Here is a 15,690-nt window from a genome sequence, read left to right on the forward strand (position 1 = left end):
GGGCAGTTGTGTTTCGGGTCCTGACCCAGTCATTCTGGACAGACAGACCAGAAAAGTATAAATAGTACTGCTATAAACTAACCATAGCATCTGTCCCCAACAAGTAGGATACAAAAAGTATTTTTATAAAATATGAGGAGACGCTGAATGGACTGTCAACACAGATAGGAATGTTTAATACACTCAAATAAACAAGATATGTGCCTTAACTAGCCAGGCATTGTTTAAATTTAGTGAGTGAAGAGAGGGTCAGACAGGCGACACAGCCTCCCAATTATGCAGAACAATCCTTCAGATCATGTGAAAGCTATAATTAAATGTTGGTACCAATCTCCTCCACTCTTTCTCCCACCTAGAAGTTAATGCATGAATTCAGTATGAGCAAATTTTATTTTGCAAAAAAAGAATTCACTTAGTAGAGGAATCAAGCTTTCTGGCACTAAGTCATCCATCTTGGAGGAGAAGAAAAAGCACAATATTAAAAACAAAAATCCAACACAATAAATACAATAGTTTTATCATTAGACTACCTCCTTAGTTTTTTTTATTCTTCTGTGTGTTTGTTTTAAGCTACCCTTTATTCTTTTTTCTTTATTCTTCTGTGTGTTTGTTTTAAGCTACCCTACTCCCAGCCTTAAAAGGTATATACCACCTCTGCTGTTTCCTAGGCAGTATCATTTAAGGCTTACTAAAAGGTTTGGGTTAACACCATTTCTATCTGAACATGCAAGGAGAAATTTGTTTCCAGAAAGGGAGATGAGTGGATAAGAGATCTGTGTCGATTAAAAGAACAGTGGTTACCTGTCTGTCCTTGCACGTGGGCACGCGCGCACACACACACACACACACACACACACTTTAGTTACTTAAAATCAGAATAATTCCCCCTCCCTTAAAAAATGTTAAAAGCAGACGCCAGGAAGGTTAGGCAGAGGAGAAACCACAAGAAAATAAAGTTCATGTAAACAGTAAGCACATACCTGGCGGGTGATGCCATTTCCTCTACATTGTAGAGTCCAAGTGCTGGATATTAGCATTATTGCTACTACAGTGCTTCCGATAAAAATGGATCAGCTCTTGTGGACCTGAGAACCAGCTGGCTGCTTGAGAAGTGGTTTCCCCCATATATGATTCAGTCTCCTTGACAAATACACTGCATCGCACTGGATGAGTCATCCGAGGGTTAGTCCGCATTTTATAGGCCTGTTGTGTCATTACTCACATTCAACATCCTGCTTCTCAAAAGTGGAAGCTGGAAGCCTGACAGCTGACAGATGCTTTTTCCAATTAAAATATTGTTTAAAAAAAACATTCCTGTAAGTTACGACGATCAATCACGGATGATACTGTGAAATGACCAGGGGAGTAACTGGCAGAGCTCAATGCCCAAGACTACAGTCTAGAGAACCACAGTATACGTTGTTTATCTGCCCCATCCCCTAATAATTTTGTTCAGGACTGAGAACAAAGACCCCTCCCCTCCTCTTTTAAGTTGTCAGTGAAATTAGCACAGGCATTTTGGTTCTTATGTTGTATGGTTACCAAGTTGCAGGAGCTTTGTGGAAAAAAAAAAAAAAAAAGATACATGTCAAAATTTTGTCCCTGGGATAATGCGGTTAGGTGGGTGGTGGCACTGTGTTTACAAAATGTCTAAAGAAAAAGTATGCTTGGGATGAAATGCTATAATATCTGAGACTCGTTATGAAATATTTTTGGCCCCCCAAAAGGGAAGTTTAAAGAAATGTGACAAAATCTTGATTACTGTTGCATCTGTTTCGTGAGTATATGGGAATTGTCTCCATTATTCTCTCTTCTTTTGAGTACCTTTGACACTTTGCATAACAAAATGTTTTCAAAAACTAAAAAAGAAATTCAGTTCCCGTGGTCTAACAGTACTGACATTTTTCTAGTTAGTATGAACTCACCATACATGTCAATGGGGGCATCATATGTGGCCCGGTGGGTGTGGGGGCTCCCAGCTGGAAGGCATGATACACGTGTCCTGAGGCCACTGTGAGGGCTGCTCCCATCCCCTGAACCAATGCCTGGTGTCTTCACCTCCCAAGCCTGTCTGGTGGCTGTTCCTCACGCCTTCTTTGAGGATATAAGCCCCAGCTTCGTTGTGAGCTCAATGTTGACATTACGAGGGAGAGGTGACCTGCCAGCTTCCTTATATGGTTTTGGAAAGTCTCCAGTTGAGGTTATATAAGTCTGATTTGAGTCCTCTCACACCAACCAGGTGGCACAACGTTTGCACAACTTACTTTATACTCAAATTGGATTACTTAAACCACCGGAAGGAGGAAGAGAGCTTTGATTTTATGGCCAGGAAAAAACCATATATGGAAGCTCCAGTGTATGTTACAGGCAATCACTCTTGAAACTAGATGTTGTTTAAAAAAACATCTGTGTCGCTAGGTACGTTCTCAAAGTGTGACAAGTCATCACAGGACACTGGAAAGACAGAGGTCCTAGGATAGGAAAGGAGGAAGGATCAGGCCGAGGCTCCCACCTCAGTCGATAGCCAACCCAGTCCTCAAGGGACTGGGCCCAAGAGGGCTGCAAACCGGCTGCAAACGGTCATGATGGCCCCCATACCACATCACGTGACCCTCACAAATCCAAATGTTCAGAACCGTGTGGCCCGGAACTGAAGCCTTTCTAGTTTTGAGATTCTTTCCTCAATTAGACTGTAAGCTACAGGCTTATCAAAAGGTCCCCTTGATTAAAAACAACCTTTCACATACTTGCAAAGTAAAACTGACCTTAGCGCAACAGGTAAAAATGGGCGGGGGTGGAATTAACTTCCAGCCTAATCTGAGTTTCCATGAGTAGTGAATAAATAAATCCATAGTTCATTAAAGAACTATACAATTCATATTTCATTAATTAAAAATATAAGAATAATAACAGTAATAATGTAAACACAAAGAATGAGAATATGACAAATACGGTAAAATGTTAACAAATGGAGATTTGGATATAAAGGAGTTCTTCATACTATCCATTTCACACTTAGAGAAAAGTTGCAAGTTTCAAAATAAAGTTAAACACAGAAACACAAGAAAATATATAACCCTTGTTACCAAAAGATGTTTATGGATTTAATAACCACCATAGTTTTGCTGCTGCTCCCCTCCCCTATTAAAAGAAAAAAAAACTTAGACCTAAATGTAAACATTAGGAAGGGTTTCCCTGGTGGCTCAGTGGTAAACAAGCTGCCTGTCAAGGCAGAAGATGCAGGTTCAATCCCTGGGTCAGGAAGATCCCCCACAAGAAGGAAATGGCAACTCACTCCAGTATTCTTGCCTGGGAAATTCCATGGACAGAGGAGTGTGGCGGGCTACAGTCCACGGGGCTGCAAAGGGTCGGACACAACTTAGTGACTCCACAACAATGAACGTTGGGAAAGCCTCTGAATTAGGACCCTTCACTGGGTCTTCCTCGCAGACAATTTAATAATAGGCTCCAAAACCAAAGTGAAAGCTAAACAACCCCCCCCAAGCACACATTTTGGGAAGAAAACATTCTATATCCTCTAGAATATTATTTGCTTGTTTAGTCTTGCACCTCACAAACTGATTTGACTGCAGGAACCCCTCACCCATTTCTATCATTGAGAGTTGAAGAAAGCACTTTGGGAACTACTGCTGTAGATCATGGGTTACAGAATGCTTCCCCCCTCCCAATCTTTAAGTCTTCTTCAGAACTTACCTCACTTGTAACAACAAAATAGATGTCCAGACTTGATTTCTGTGCTTTATAATGGAGATTTCTATTTGGCTGACTTCCTGGTGGCTCAGACGGTAAAGAATCTGCCTGCAATGTGGGAGATGCCAGTACAGTCCCTGAGTCGGGAAGATCCCCTGGAGAAGGGAATGGCAACCCACTCTAGTATTCCTGCCTGGAGAGTCCCATGGACAGAGGAGCCTGGTGAGCTACAGTCCATGGGGTTGCAAAGAGTTGTACACGCCTGAGTGACTAACACATACACACACATGCTGATGATTGCTGGAGGTTTCCCGACCACCCAACGGTGCCCTTGCCACCGTCCGTGCCAGTTGAGGACCCTGCACAGGTGCAGGGCAGGCTGATGGCTCACACTGGATGTTGGTGTTTCTGTTAAGAGGGGGCAGTCCCTGGGCAAGAACATCTGAAGGAGCAGCGTGGGCCCAGCTCCACTTCACCTTACTCATTATCAGTACTGGGCCTTGGAATGTGAAAGCCAGCCTGGAAATCTTTGACTTCTTAATCCCCTAGGTCTTCACACATTCATCTCTTAGCACTGATTTTGGGGTGTTAAGAAGCAGAACTCGCTGGGAAGAACATTTTAATTCTTGCAATATATTAAATTATATAAGAGTTGTAGCAATTATCTGATGTATGTATGGGGGGGGTGGTGGTAGCTAAAGTACAAATACTGGTTAATGTTAAGATTTAAAAGCATAAAAGTAAATGTGAATGTCAATGATGTAGATACCAAAGACTGTGTGTGTAGTGGTAAAGAACTTGAAAGTGAAAGTGAAAGTCGCTCAGTTGTGTCCGACTCTTTGGGACCCCATGTGCTATGCAGTCCATGGAATTCTCCAGGCCAGAATACGGGAGTGGGTAGCCTTTCCCTTCTCCAGGGGATCTTCCCAACCCAGGGATCAAACCCAGGTCCGCATTGCAGGCGGATTCTTTAGCAGCTGAGCCACAAGGGAAGCCCAAGAAAACTGGAGTGGGTAGCCTATCCCTTCTCCAGGGGATCTTCCTGGCCCAGAAATTGAACCAGGATCTCCTGCATTGCAGGTGGATTCTTTACTAACTGAGATATCAGGAAGCTTGAGCCTGGAGTTAAATTATCTTGGTTCAAAATCCTGTATGGCCCTTACTTATGTAACTTCTCTAAGCCTTTTCTTCTTTGTAAAATGGGCATAATACTATTAACAACCTCAGAGAAGCATTCTGAATGGGATAAATGTGATCATACACAGTAAGTACTTAGCATATGGCCCGGCCACTTACAGAGCATTCGTTCATTGATGCAAACAATGATGAGGATGTCTGCAAGTTTTATGAACCTAGACTGTCAGGGGCAGGCACATCGTGGCCAGTCACCACACTGGTCTGGTCACCTATCATCTGTGGCCGCTTCAGAGGTATAAATGCAGAGCTGAGTGGTTGTGACAGAAACCATATGGTCCCCAGAGCTGAAAATAGTTACTATCCAGACCTTTACAGAGAAGGTTTTTCGACCCCCTGGTGACCACCATTTGGGTGGGTAAAGAACCAGGTCTTCTCCCTATAGAAGTTTTGGTCATTGCTCCCTTATTCTGTTTAATATCTCAATTTAGAACCAGATGCATGAGTATTATTTATCTGGTCCACATGAGCCGTGTAGCTCATGCTTTCCTTAAATGTAGAACACTCACCATAGCACTCTGTCTCATGGCGGGTGGGGAAATCTACAGAGCCTGAGGTTGTCTGCTGGTCTTTCCTGCCTCCCCTCCTTCCTGACCTCCCCTATTTCAGAGTCCAGTGACCCCAGCTGATGTGAGTCCACAGCTGTAATTCTCCTCCCCCAAGTCACATCTGTGCATTATGTTGAAACCACATGTGTCCCCAGAGCCTCAGGCAAGAGGTGAAAGATGATCTGGAAGAGGCATTCAGGAAGCTGTGCCAACAGAAATGAAGGGTGCTTTCAAGAGAGCTGGACAGCCATGGGTGGGATTTATACTGCCTGAGGGGCCTTCAGAAATGGGGGGCTGCTCCAACATGGCCGCTGCCCGCAGGAGTCCAGGAAGGAGACTGTGGACCAACCCAGAAAAATGAAGAATACGCCTCAAAGGCAGGTCCCAAGATGTATCACTGCATCCATCGTGCTATTTTCTTTGGCAGGAATGCTTGTTTATTTGGGGAAAATAAACCCACAGCATTAATGGATAACACAGGTGAAGGGACTCTTGGGACTGGTCTCTGGGAGAGGAAATTTGAACAAAAGAAACCATTCACACTGCTTTCAGTTAGTTATCTTATTAAAAAAAACAAAAAACAAAAAACAAAAAACAGTCGTAGCCAGCTGCTGGGACAGAGACTGTATCTGGGGTGCACTTTAGAGTCTTTCTGGAGGTCACTTGCCTTCCTGGCAAACATCAACGTCCCTGTGAGGCCAGTCCAATAGAAAACGGCCTATGTTACATACTAAAGTGAAGGATGACGGCTGGGCCGGGGCTGGTCAAGGAAGAGAAGGGAGGCAGACGGTTTCTGTTGTTACATCTTGAGAGCAGCAGTTCAGAGATGGCACACAGAGCGACGTATATCCCTTGAAGCCAAGTCAGTGTTCAGCTGTGTTCTTTAAAGTGTAACTGTCTAGCACAGGGGTAAAGTAAGACTCTCCAAAGCTCATGGTTAATTTAGGGATGTCTTTGCTAAGAGGCGGAAGATCTGCAATGATTAAACACATATGAGCTATTAACCTAAGTAGATTTTTTTTTTTTAAAGAGACCACATGATGTGAAAACCTTTCAGAGCTGGGCTTATGGATTCAGAAGTGAAGTGAAGTCGCTCAGTCGTGTCCGACTCTTTGCAACCCCATGGACTGTAGCCCACTAGGCTCCTCCGTCCATGGGATTTTCCAGGCGTGAATACTGGAGTGGGTTACCATTTCTTTCTCCAGGGGATCTTCCCGACCCAGAGATCGAACCCAGGTCTCCAGCATTGTAGGCAGACGCTTTACCGTCTGAGCTACCAGGGAAGCCCTATGGATTCAGCCAGGTATCTTCAGGGAAAGGCAACAGCAACTCACATTTACCCAGTGCCCATTTGAGGTGGGGTGCTATATGACTATATCAACACAGCTACAATTTTTGTTCCTGGCCTGTGTGGAGAAAAGAGGGATGAGTGACTAGGTCGACTTAGGTTAGATAGTCTGAGTTTTTTCAGAACAAGATGTTCTACAAACAAGACTGATAAAAGAAGAAGGACTCTGAAATACATCAGAAATATGGCAACGTCACCCTGGAAAATTACTAAAAGAGCCATGGACTTGATGAGCAAGGAATACATAAAAGCATTCTGGGTCTGGGTCCATGGTAGGGCCACAGGCCAGGCGTCCATCAGATCATGTTACCTTCCAGACTGGACTAACAGGGCAACAGGACTTGGCCTCAGAGATCTGGGCTGGAGACAGAAGCCACACTTCCAGGGGTGGAACTTTAAGTTCAGGGGATGAAGTCGCCTCAAGATGTAGAAAGACACACATACATACATACATACATAATCTCTCTCTCTCTCAACACACACAGGAGTGCCTAAGGGGTAACTATCTAGTGAACTTGACATCCGCCAGGCTGAACAGTGAGGTAGGTCTATGCTTGAAATCTCTGCTTAGGCTTCCCTGGTGGCTCAGATGTAAAGAATCCACGTACAATGCAAGAGACCTGGGTTCAATCTCTGGGTCAGGAAGATCCCCTGGAGAAGAGAATGGCTACCCACTCCAGTATTCTGGCCTGAAAAATCCCATGGACAGAGAGGCCTGGCGGGCTACAAGTCCATGTGGTCACAAAAAGTCAGATACGACTGAGCAACTAACACTTTTTCACTTCTTCACTTCATGCTTGAAATCTGCTTAACACTTGAGGCTTATTCCTCAAGGTACACTTGTGTCATGAGGATCACAGCACAGACTGAACATACTGGACCCAAATCTCCATCAGTTCAGCTCGGCCCACCCTGCTGTTTTCCTAACTTGCAGCCAGAATTAGATGCGAAGCCGCTCAAACATTGTATAGTTTCAGGGATAGTCTTCAGACTTGAGACTAACCACTCACCCTGATTGCTGCTGGTCACCAAAAAATTATCCAAGACAATGGTAGCCACCTGTTAGTCAGATGGCTCTACAGATATTTGGCTATGGAAACAGAAATCTTTTCTGGGAACTCCTAACAGTAACTTTTTAATCATCCGCCTATGTACATAGCACACATGCATGAAACTCTGCAAATTTATTCTATTGGGAAGCAGTAGCTTGGGCCACAAGTAGGTTCCCTTGTGGCTCAGCTGGTAAAGAATATGCCTGCAATGTGGGAGACCTGGGTTCGATCCCTGGGTTGGGAAGATCCCCTGGAGAAGGGACAGGCTACCCACTCCAGTATTCTGGCCTGGAGAATTCCATGGACTGCATAGTCCATGGGATCGCAAAGAGTCGGACACGACTGAGCGACTTTCACTTCACTTCACAGCTTGGGCCTGACTTTACCATTAGTTGTATGACCTCAGGATGCAGAGAGCCTTCCTTGTGTAGAAAACCCAGGGCTTAAACTACTTTAGTCTCTCAAGCTCCCAAGTTGTACAGAGAATGGACTGATAACAAGAAAATTGCCCAGTGATGCAGAGAAGACAGGGGAGTGGAGAGCTGGGCCGTGCCAGAGGATCAAGACTGAGGACCTGGGGGCACAGCTATGTTCCTGACTCTGGATTTCAGAGGCCAGCTTAAACTAACCCACTTGTTTAAAGGATATGAATCTCATGCCAAAGCTAGAACTGACTTTTCCTTACCAACATTAGTCAACAATAGCAGCTAATGTCAACATTAGCCACGCTTGTGTTATAGGCAGGTGCTGAGCCTTACAATCTCACAGAACTTTTAACCACAGACAGACTGGAGAGGGAACAGCCTAGCATACCTTCTTCTCCATCTTCGTGGCTATCAGTACCACAGTGACAGCATCTCTCTAGGATTTGCATGTTACCTTTGCCATTAGACTTGAGATGCTTAAGTTTTTTTTTTCCTTTTTTTTTTTTTAACTTTTGTAGCTCAGCATATGGCAAATGGTAAACCCTTGGCAGATTGAATTTCTTTCATTCATTCAACAGACACATTATCCTTTATTGCTTAATAGAGGGTGGAGATGAAGATAATAGAAAGGGAAGAAATGACAGAAAGGTGGTGACAAACTCTTGAAATGAGTATTTTTTCTTCATTACAGAAGTATTAGGTTTACTGCAGAGCATTTAGGGAATACGAAGAAAAATATTCACCTGAGTGACATCTCGGTGGTAGAACTTAAGAGCGTTACCTGCGTCTAAAGTTATGTGATGCATGTTTACTAATTTAAAGTATTCTTTGCCACTACCTGAATCCTGTTAATAAATAATTGGGAAATAGTATTTTCCTGTTTTTCTATTTATTCATTTCTGATTTAAAAAACACAAAAGATAATGTGTGCAGGGCTTAGCCAGATTTTTTTTCCCCCATTTTAGTTCAGCATCCCCAAAGGGCAAGTAAGTAATTTACGGGTTTAGCACCTTATAAGCCTTAGAGGTGCTAGTGCTAAAGGATCTGCCTGCCAATGCTGGAGACATAAGAGATGCGGGTTCAAACCCTGGGTCGGGAAGATCCCCTGGAGGAGGGCATAGCAGCCCACTCCAGTATTCTTGCCTGGAGAATCCTCATGGACAGAGAAGCCTAGCGGGCTACAGTCCAAAGGATCACAGAGTTGAACATGACTGAGCGACTTGGCATGCACACAAGCCTTAGATGTTAACTAAAAACCAGAAGAGCAGTCTAGAATTCTAAAATGAGTCTCAGAGGTATCTACTTCTACACCAACCACATTTGACAGAGGAGGCAACCAAGACCAGTGGCCACGTTTCTTATGCAGATATAGCCGTACCAGCAGGAAAGCAATGGGCCTGAGACCTGTGACACTCAGCCCATCACTCCCTACTGAGAATTGCCTACCTGGCTGAACCCCAAACCATCCCTACATTCTGTCACACTGTTAACTTCTGGTTTTTGAAAAGCATCCAGATGATTCCAAAACAAGAAAAGCAGATGACAGTGTCCAGAATATGTCCCTGCACTAGAATCCTCAGGTGGCAGGTTAAGTAAATCACCATCAGGTTAGCTAAAGTCACTCATTATTCTGTAAAGTGCTTCTGATTATTTAAAAACCGGGTCAGTGAACCTGAGTTGGGGCTTGCTGGTCAAGGTACTGCAACTATCAGATAAAGACTACAGATCACTGCCACAGGCACCCACTTCTCGAGGTCTATGTAGGGAAGGCACAGGTGGTGAGCACACAACTTGCTTCAGGTGTCTCCCTTTCCCAGGAACCCCAAGAGTGGTCACGATAAAACCCGCTGGAAGAGGGGAGGAAAGAACTCAAAGAATTTCACCAAAGGACCTTGCTCTGGGTGGAGCTAGTTAAGGTGAAGGTGGCTTCTAGGGAAGTCTCACATATTCACGGTTAACCTTCCAAATTCAACCTGCTCAGCCAGAGAACAGAAGCAAGAGGCTGGGTATATTTAAAGACAGAAGAGGCTCTCCCTCTGGAGGGAACACAGCCCCAGTGTCGGCAGGGATCTGGGGACCCTTCGTCCACGTGTGTCTCCTGGTCCACTGCTTCCCTTGATGTGACTCTGGTATTTAAAGACGCAGTACAGGGACTTCCCTGGAGGTCCAGCAGCTGGGACTCTGCGCTTCCACTGCAGGGGGTACCGGTTCCATTCCTTGTAGGGAAACTAAGATCCCACATGCCATGTGGCATGGCCAAAAAATGAAATAAAAAAAATAAAGATGCAGTACACATTCATCTCTCAACATGGACTCTAAATGCTAGCCGACCACCTCATTTCCTGCTCCATCATAAAAACAGTGGTCCTAAAAACAAACAAACAAACAAAAACACACAAAACAAAGCAGTGGTCCTTCTTCCTAAGGCTGGAGGGAGGAGGCAAAAGATTGCATGCTGGCCTCCTATAGAACTGTCAAGGGTACTTATGACCACGAGTGATTTTCATCATGTGTAAAGCTCAACTCAGAGGAGGAAGAGACCTGTGGGAGAGATAACATGCCCCTGATCGAACCTCAACTTGACCGGCACCCACCCCTAGCACGGTACTCAGTATGGCACTCACCGGAGGAAGAGCAGGGACAGAGGAGGACTTACTCACTCTCTTCACTTGGTTGCCATTTAAAAGGACAGCCTTCAAGTCTGGATGGCTAAGATGGAACAGTGAGGGGGAATGGACAATGAATGCGGGTCCCACCTATTTTATAAATGAAAAACCAGAAAGTAAGCCCCAAACGCACACACTGGAATAAAATATAAAAGGTATGTTTGTGGCAGAGCCAAGAATAGGTCCTGCGTGTCCTTGAATTTCATCTTTCAGAGTGCTTTTGAACAAGGTTTGTTCCTATGTGTTCTTTGTTTGAAGTCGCCCCAAATATCCTCTCTGCTCCTCTTTCTCCACTCAACAGGGAGAAAACTGTTCCATGGACTTCATTTGTTTGTTTCCTTCGGGCCCTGAGGAATTGTCTCTGCTACGGAGAATGTGCAGGATATGAAGAGCAAGTCTTAACATTAGAACATTCCACATTATGAGGGTGGGACCAGTTCAGCTCAGAGGGATTCTGCTGCCACTGAATAGAAGCTGAAAATAAACACAAACATAGACAACACGGTGCACAGGATGCCAACGTTTGCAAAAGATTACACCCAGAGAGACTAGAACAGGAAGGGAAGCCATGCCCACCCTCCCCAGCTCTACCCACCACGCCTCCTCCTTGGAAGACAGCCGCTAACTGTGCAGGAGGACACAGGCAGCCCACTTTCCCTGTCCCCTACATTTCAACTTTGGATCTTGTCAGCTTGGTTTATGTTTCAGCATGAGGAAGGGGGAATGCCTATGGGCGGCCGAATAGCACCAAATATTTATAATCTACTGCTGAGCAAGGCATCATGGGAAGAACATGGCACACATTCCCTGGGCTGGCCAGAGCTTCACTGGCCGATTTCACAACAGACCTGGCCTGTTTAAGTAAGGGTAATCTGTAAAACAGATTAGCCAGGGCATAGTAAGTAATCAATTTATCTGCACAATGTTAAGTATAGATGTATCTATTCTTTTTGACTTAGTTAACTCTTCTGCTTAGGTAACATATTCATGATTCATAAATCAAACTATAAAAAGGTATTCTACCATGACATCCCATCTGTCCTATTCCTTCTTCCACCCAACAAACCTGTAGTAACCACCTTTTAAAAGTTGTGTATCCTTCCAGGGTTTACGCAAATTTATCTTTTCTTACCCTTTCTCACAAAAAAGGTAGCATGTCATTCACATGTTCTGGATTTTGCTTTTTATCCACTGGAGATCTCTCCACATGGGAACAGAGACAACTGATTCATTCCCTTTTTACATTTGAACAATATCTACTATAAGGATGCACCATGGTTTACTTAACTGGTCCCTTATTAACGAACATTTAGGCTCTTCTGAACCTTTTGCCCTTGAAAACAATCTTGTGATGAACAACTTTATATATCAGAGTTGCCTTTATACATTAAGATGCCTACTTACTGCTCTGTAACTATCTGACCATGGTACAGAGATAGAAAGAAGATCTTACAACTGCAAATCCATCTGAAATCAAGACAAAGCCCCTCTAAAGCAAAAACACACACAATTATGGAAGTATATAAGAGGACACTTTGATTTGGTATGATACATATAGACTCCATCCATATTTATAGAAGGAGTGAGATGGAATTCAATTATTATTTAAAAGCTTGCTCGTTCTACATTCTTTTCCTTCTCCTGCTCACCAACCCCCACCCAAAGCCTCACCATTCATTCATTCTAGGGGCTAACCATTCTAACAGCATTCTATCTCACAGACCCTGTGCCCAAGCAATGACTATGAGGTGTCTGGTGCTACCTGAGAGAGCAGAGAACAACCCTGTCTGTCCCTGGTCATTATCTGAACCCAAACGCAAAGGTCCAGCTGGAGATGCAGGCACAGAGCTATCTGCACCCCTGGGGATGGCTGTAGGCTGCTCCTTGCATCAGAGCCTACATCCCAGGTAAACCCCCCCAAAGTCAACAGCAAACGGGACCCCTCAGCAGAGCCCAGAGAGGGCCCAAGGGGCAGTCTGAGCCCTTTCCAGACACCGCCTCCAGCACAGAAGCAGGAAATTCTAAGCTGTTCATGGAGCTGACTCATAATCCTCTTTTCACAAGCATCCTGAAGGTTCTATTCTAAGTTTACCAAAGGGAACATGCCTTCAGGAAGAAGCAGAGCAGCACAAAAGTGGTTGCGGCTGGGCCCTCAATGAGCATTTCCTCCATGACAGGTCAAGGTCCCACCAGAAGGGCTAAGAAAAGTACCGAAGAGACCAAATGCCATTTACACCTTCTTGCAGAGGTCACACGCATCATTACCTGTGTTTGCACACAGTGATGGCTTAATTACCCCAGGGTTATGGTCAAACATTAAAAATGAATTATGCTTCTTTGGGCCCTAATTGGAACAAACCAAATGTATAAGAGTATTTTTAAAATAAATGGGGAAAAAAAAAACTGAACATGGATTTGCTATTACATGAAATTACATAATTACTGTTAATTTTCTTGGGTGTGACGATAAGTATTATGGTTATATTTTTAGGTCATTATTTCTTAGAGATACATATTGGAAGATTTATGGATGAAATGATGCATGAAATTTGCTTTAAAATACCCCACCCCACCTTATTGCCCGCCCCCCCCCCCAACAAAAGTGTGTGATGAATGACTGCTGAGTCGTGAGTACATGGTGTCCATTATACAGCCTTCTTTATCTTTGAGATTATGTAAATCACTTTATAAGAAAACAGTTGTTATAATAGCTAAATTCCACTGAGACCTCACTACTGATGAGACCAGGCAGCTCAACCCCTAGGGGTGATAGGCTGGTCACCCCTTTTGGGTGACCACACAAAAGCAAGTCAACTCAGTAAATACCCATAACAGAAGAGTCTTTTTCCTGTCAAGTAAGACATGGTTCTCAAACCCGGCTGCACGTTGGGAGTTCTGTGGGTTTTGTCTTTTTCTTGGTAATTGTTTGAGGGCATGATATGGTTTGGATTTCTTGATTTTTTTTCAGTTACTTAGGCAATTCTAATGGACAAGCAAAGTTTGAGAATCTTTGCTCCAGAAACCTGACAGAGTGGCTAAGGAAAAAGAAGTAAATGTGAGAGGACGGGACAGCTGGCTGCTCTCTGCTTGAGTCCGCCTGTGACCGCCCCCCGCACCTTAGTCTACTCAGTTGGCTCTCCAGGGCCCCCAAGTTTGGGGTCCGGGCCAAGCTTCCCTGAATTACTGGTGCAATTAAAGATGACACTAAAGCTATATAGTTAAAACAAAACAAAACAAAACAGGGACTTGGCAAATAGATAAAAACCAGAAGCTGGGCCTACTTTAAATCCAGACAAGCAAGGACCTGTTATCTGGCTTGCAGTTCACAGGCAGTGTTCCACTGACTGTACGCCCTCACCCACCCAGCATTAAGGGCCAACGTGTGTCCTGCTGATGCCAGACTGTGTTTGTTACAGAAAAGCTTCTGTGGCTGGTTGGTCTTAGGCAGCTTAATGGGTGAGAGCTGCTGGGCGATGGAGCCCTAACAGCTGGCCTTATTCAAAGCAGAGAGGAAGTGGAAATTCTCCTCTTGGGAGTGTGAGCCTCACCTCACAGAGGGACTGGGGAAATTCTCCTGCAACAGGTGGCATATTCTGCTCTACAACTGTGGGCCTGTGCCCACATTCCTGTGGCAATGGGGTTCATTCTGGTGTCATTCTCAGGGCCCTAGGAGAGGTGGGGGGCTTCCATCTGTGGATGCTCCTCATGGATGGGAACCCTCTGACCCTCCCTCATGACTACCCTGAAGTATTCCCTCTTTACACAGGACAGGCAACGCGATGACACCATCATCAGCCTGGCCATCGACAAGCAGAGCAAATTCCAAAGCCTATTTCCACAGCCACATCCTCCAAGATAAAGTGCACACGGCACCACGCACTCTCACCTGTAGGAAATCATCCAAAGGCTTCTGGTGGCCCAGCCTTCCTGGATGAACCTGTGAGTCACCATGAGCCTTAGGATACAAAACCCTTGAACTTTTCTTCTATCGCTTCACGGGAACATGCAGCTGTCCTCTGCCCTGGTGAACCTCAGCTGAGAGCCACTCTCCAGCTGCTCCATGGAGCCCAGAAGGAGAGAGGAGTCCTTCTCATATGCCCAGCTTTAGAGTCCCGGTGAAGAACACCAAGCTGAGGACCCTCACCTACAGAAACACACACGCACACACAGACACACACTCACACCTTCAGATTTGAATTCTGTTTATCACAAAGGGTAAACAGACCTGGAAGACAAGTCAACCCAGGGCCAAAGCCAGACTTTAGCTTCTACTCCTTGGATGCGGGACACCTCCTGCTCCCAGCCAGCTCCATCAGAAGCTACACAAGTACCAAAGGCAAGGCCAACTCAGCTGGTAGTTAATACAGTGGGTGTGTGTGCATGTGTGCTAAGTATCTTCAGTTGTATTCGACTCTTTGCGACCCTATGGACTGTAAGCCACCAGGCTCCTCTGTCCAAGGGACTCTCCAGGCAAGAATACTGGAGTGGGTTGCCATGCCCTCCTCCAGGGGTCTTCCTGACCCAGGGGTTGAACTTGCCTCTCCTGTGTCTTCTGCACTGGCAGGTGGGTTCTCTACCACTAGTGCTACCTGGGAAGCCCACAGTAGCTGTAAACAAGACTAATTTTTACTTCCAAAACACAGCCTGACAGGTCTTAGTCAACACTGCCCACTCACCCTCAAACCCCTGCCTTTAAAGTTTTGTCCTAGAAGACTCTTGCTATTGTTTCAAAGATGCTGTCCCCGG

At 44.9% G+C, this 15,690-nt stretch overlaps 1 protein-coding gene across 4 annotated transcripts in view; it reads right to left on the minus strand.

Moving 5' to 3' along the window:
* The window catches only part of SPRED2 (sprouty related EVH1 domain containing 2), a 126,778-nt gene that overhangs the window by 59,571 nt on the left and 51,517 nt on the right, over positions 1-15,690 (minus strand). Inside the window, exon 1 of one of the 4 annotated variants that reach the window (XM_027555646.1) lies at positions 981-1,093. The exons of the other annotated variants lie outside the window; for them this stretch is intronic. Coding sequence (XP_027411447.1) covers positions 981-997 — 17 coding nt within the window. The 5' untranslated portion in view covers positions 998-1,093. Of the gene's footprint in view, positions 1-980; positions 1,094-15,690 lie in introns of those variants that run through there. 4 annotated transcript variants of the gene reach the window in all.

This window comes from Bos indicus x Bos taurus, chromosome 11, assembly GCF_003369695.1.
Source record: "Bos indicus x Bos taurus breed Angus x Brahman F1 hybrid chromosome 11, Bos_hybrid_MaternalHap_v2.0, whole genome shotgun sequence".
In the NCBI taxonomy this organism is placed as follows: Eukaryota; Metazoa; Chordata; class Mammalia; order Artiodactyla; family Bovidae; genus Bos; species Bos indicus x Bos taurus.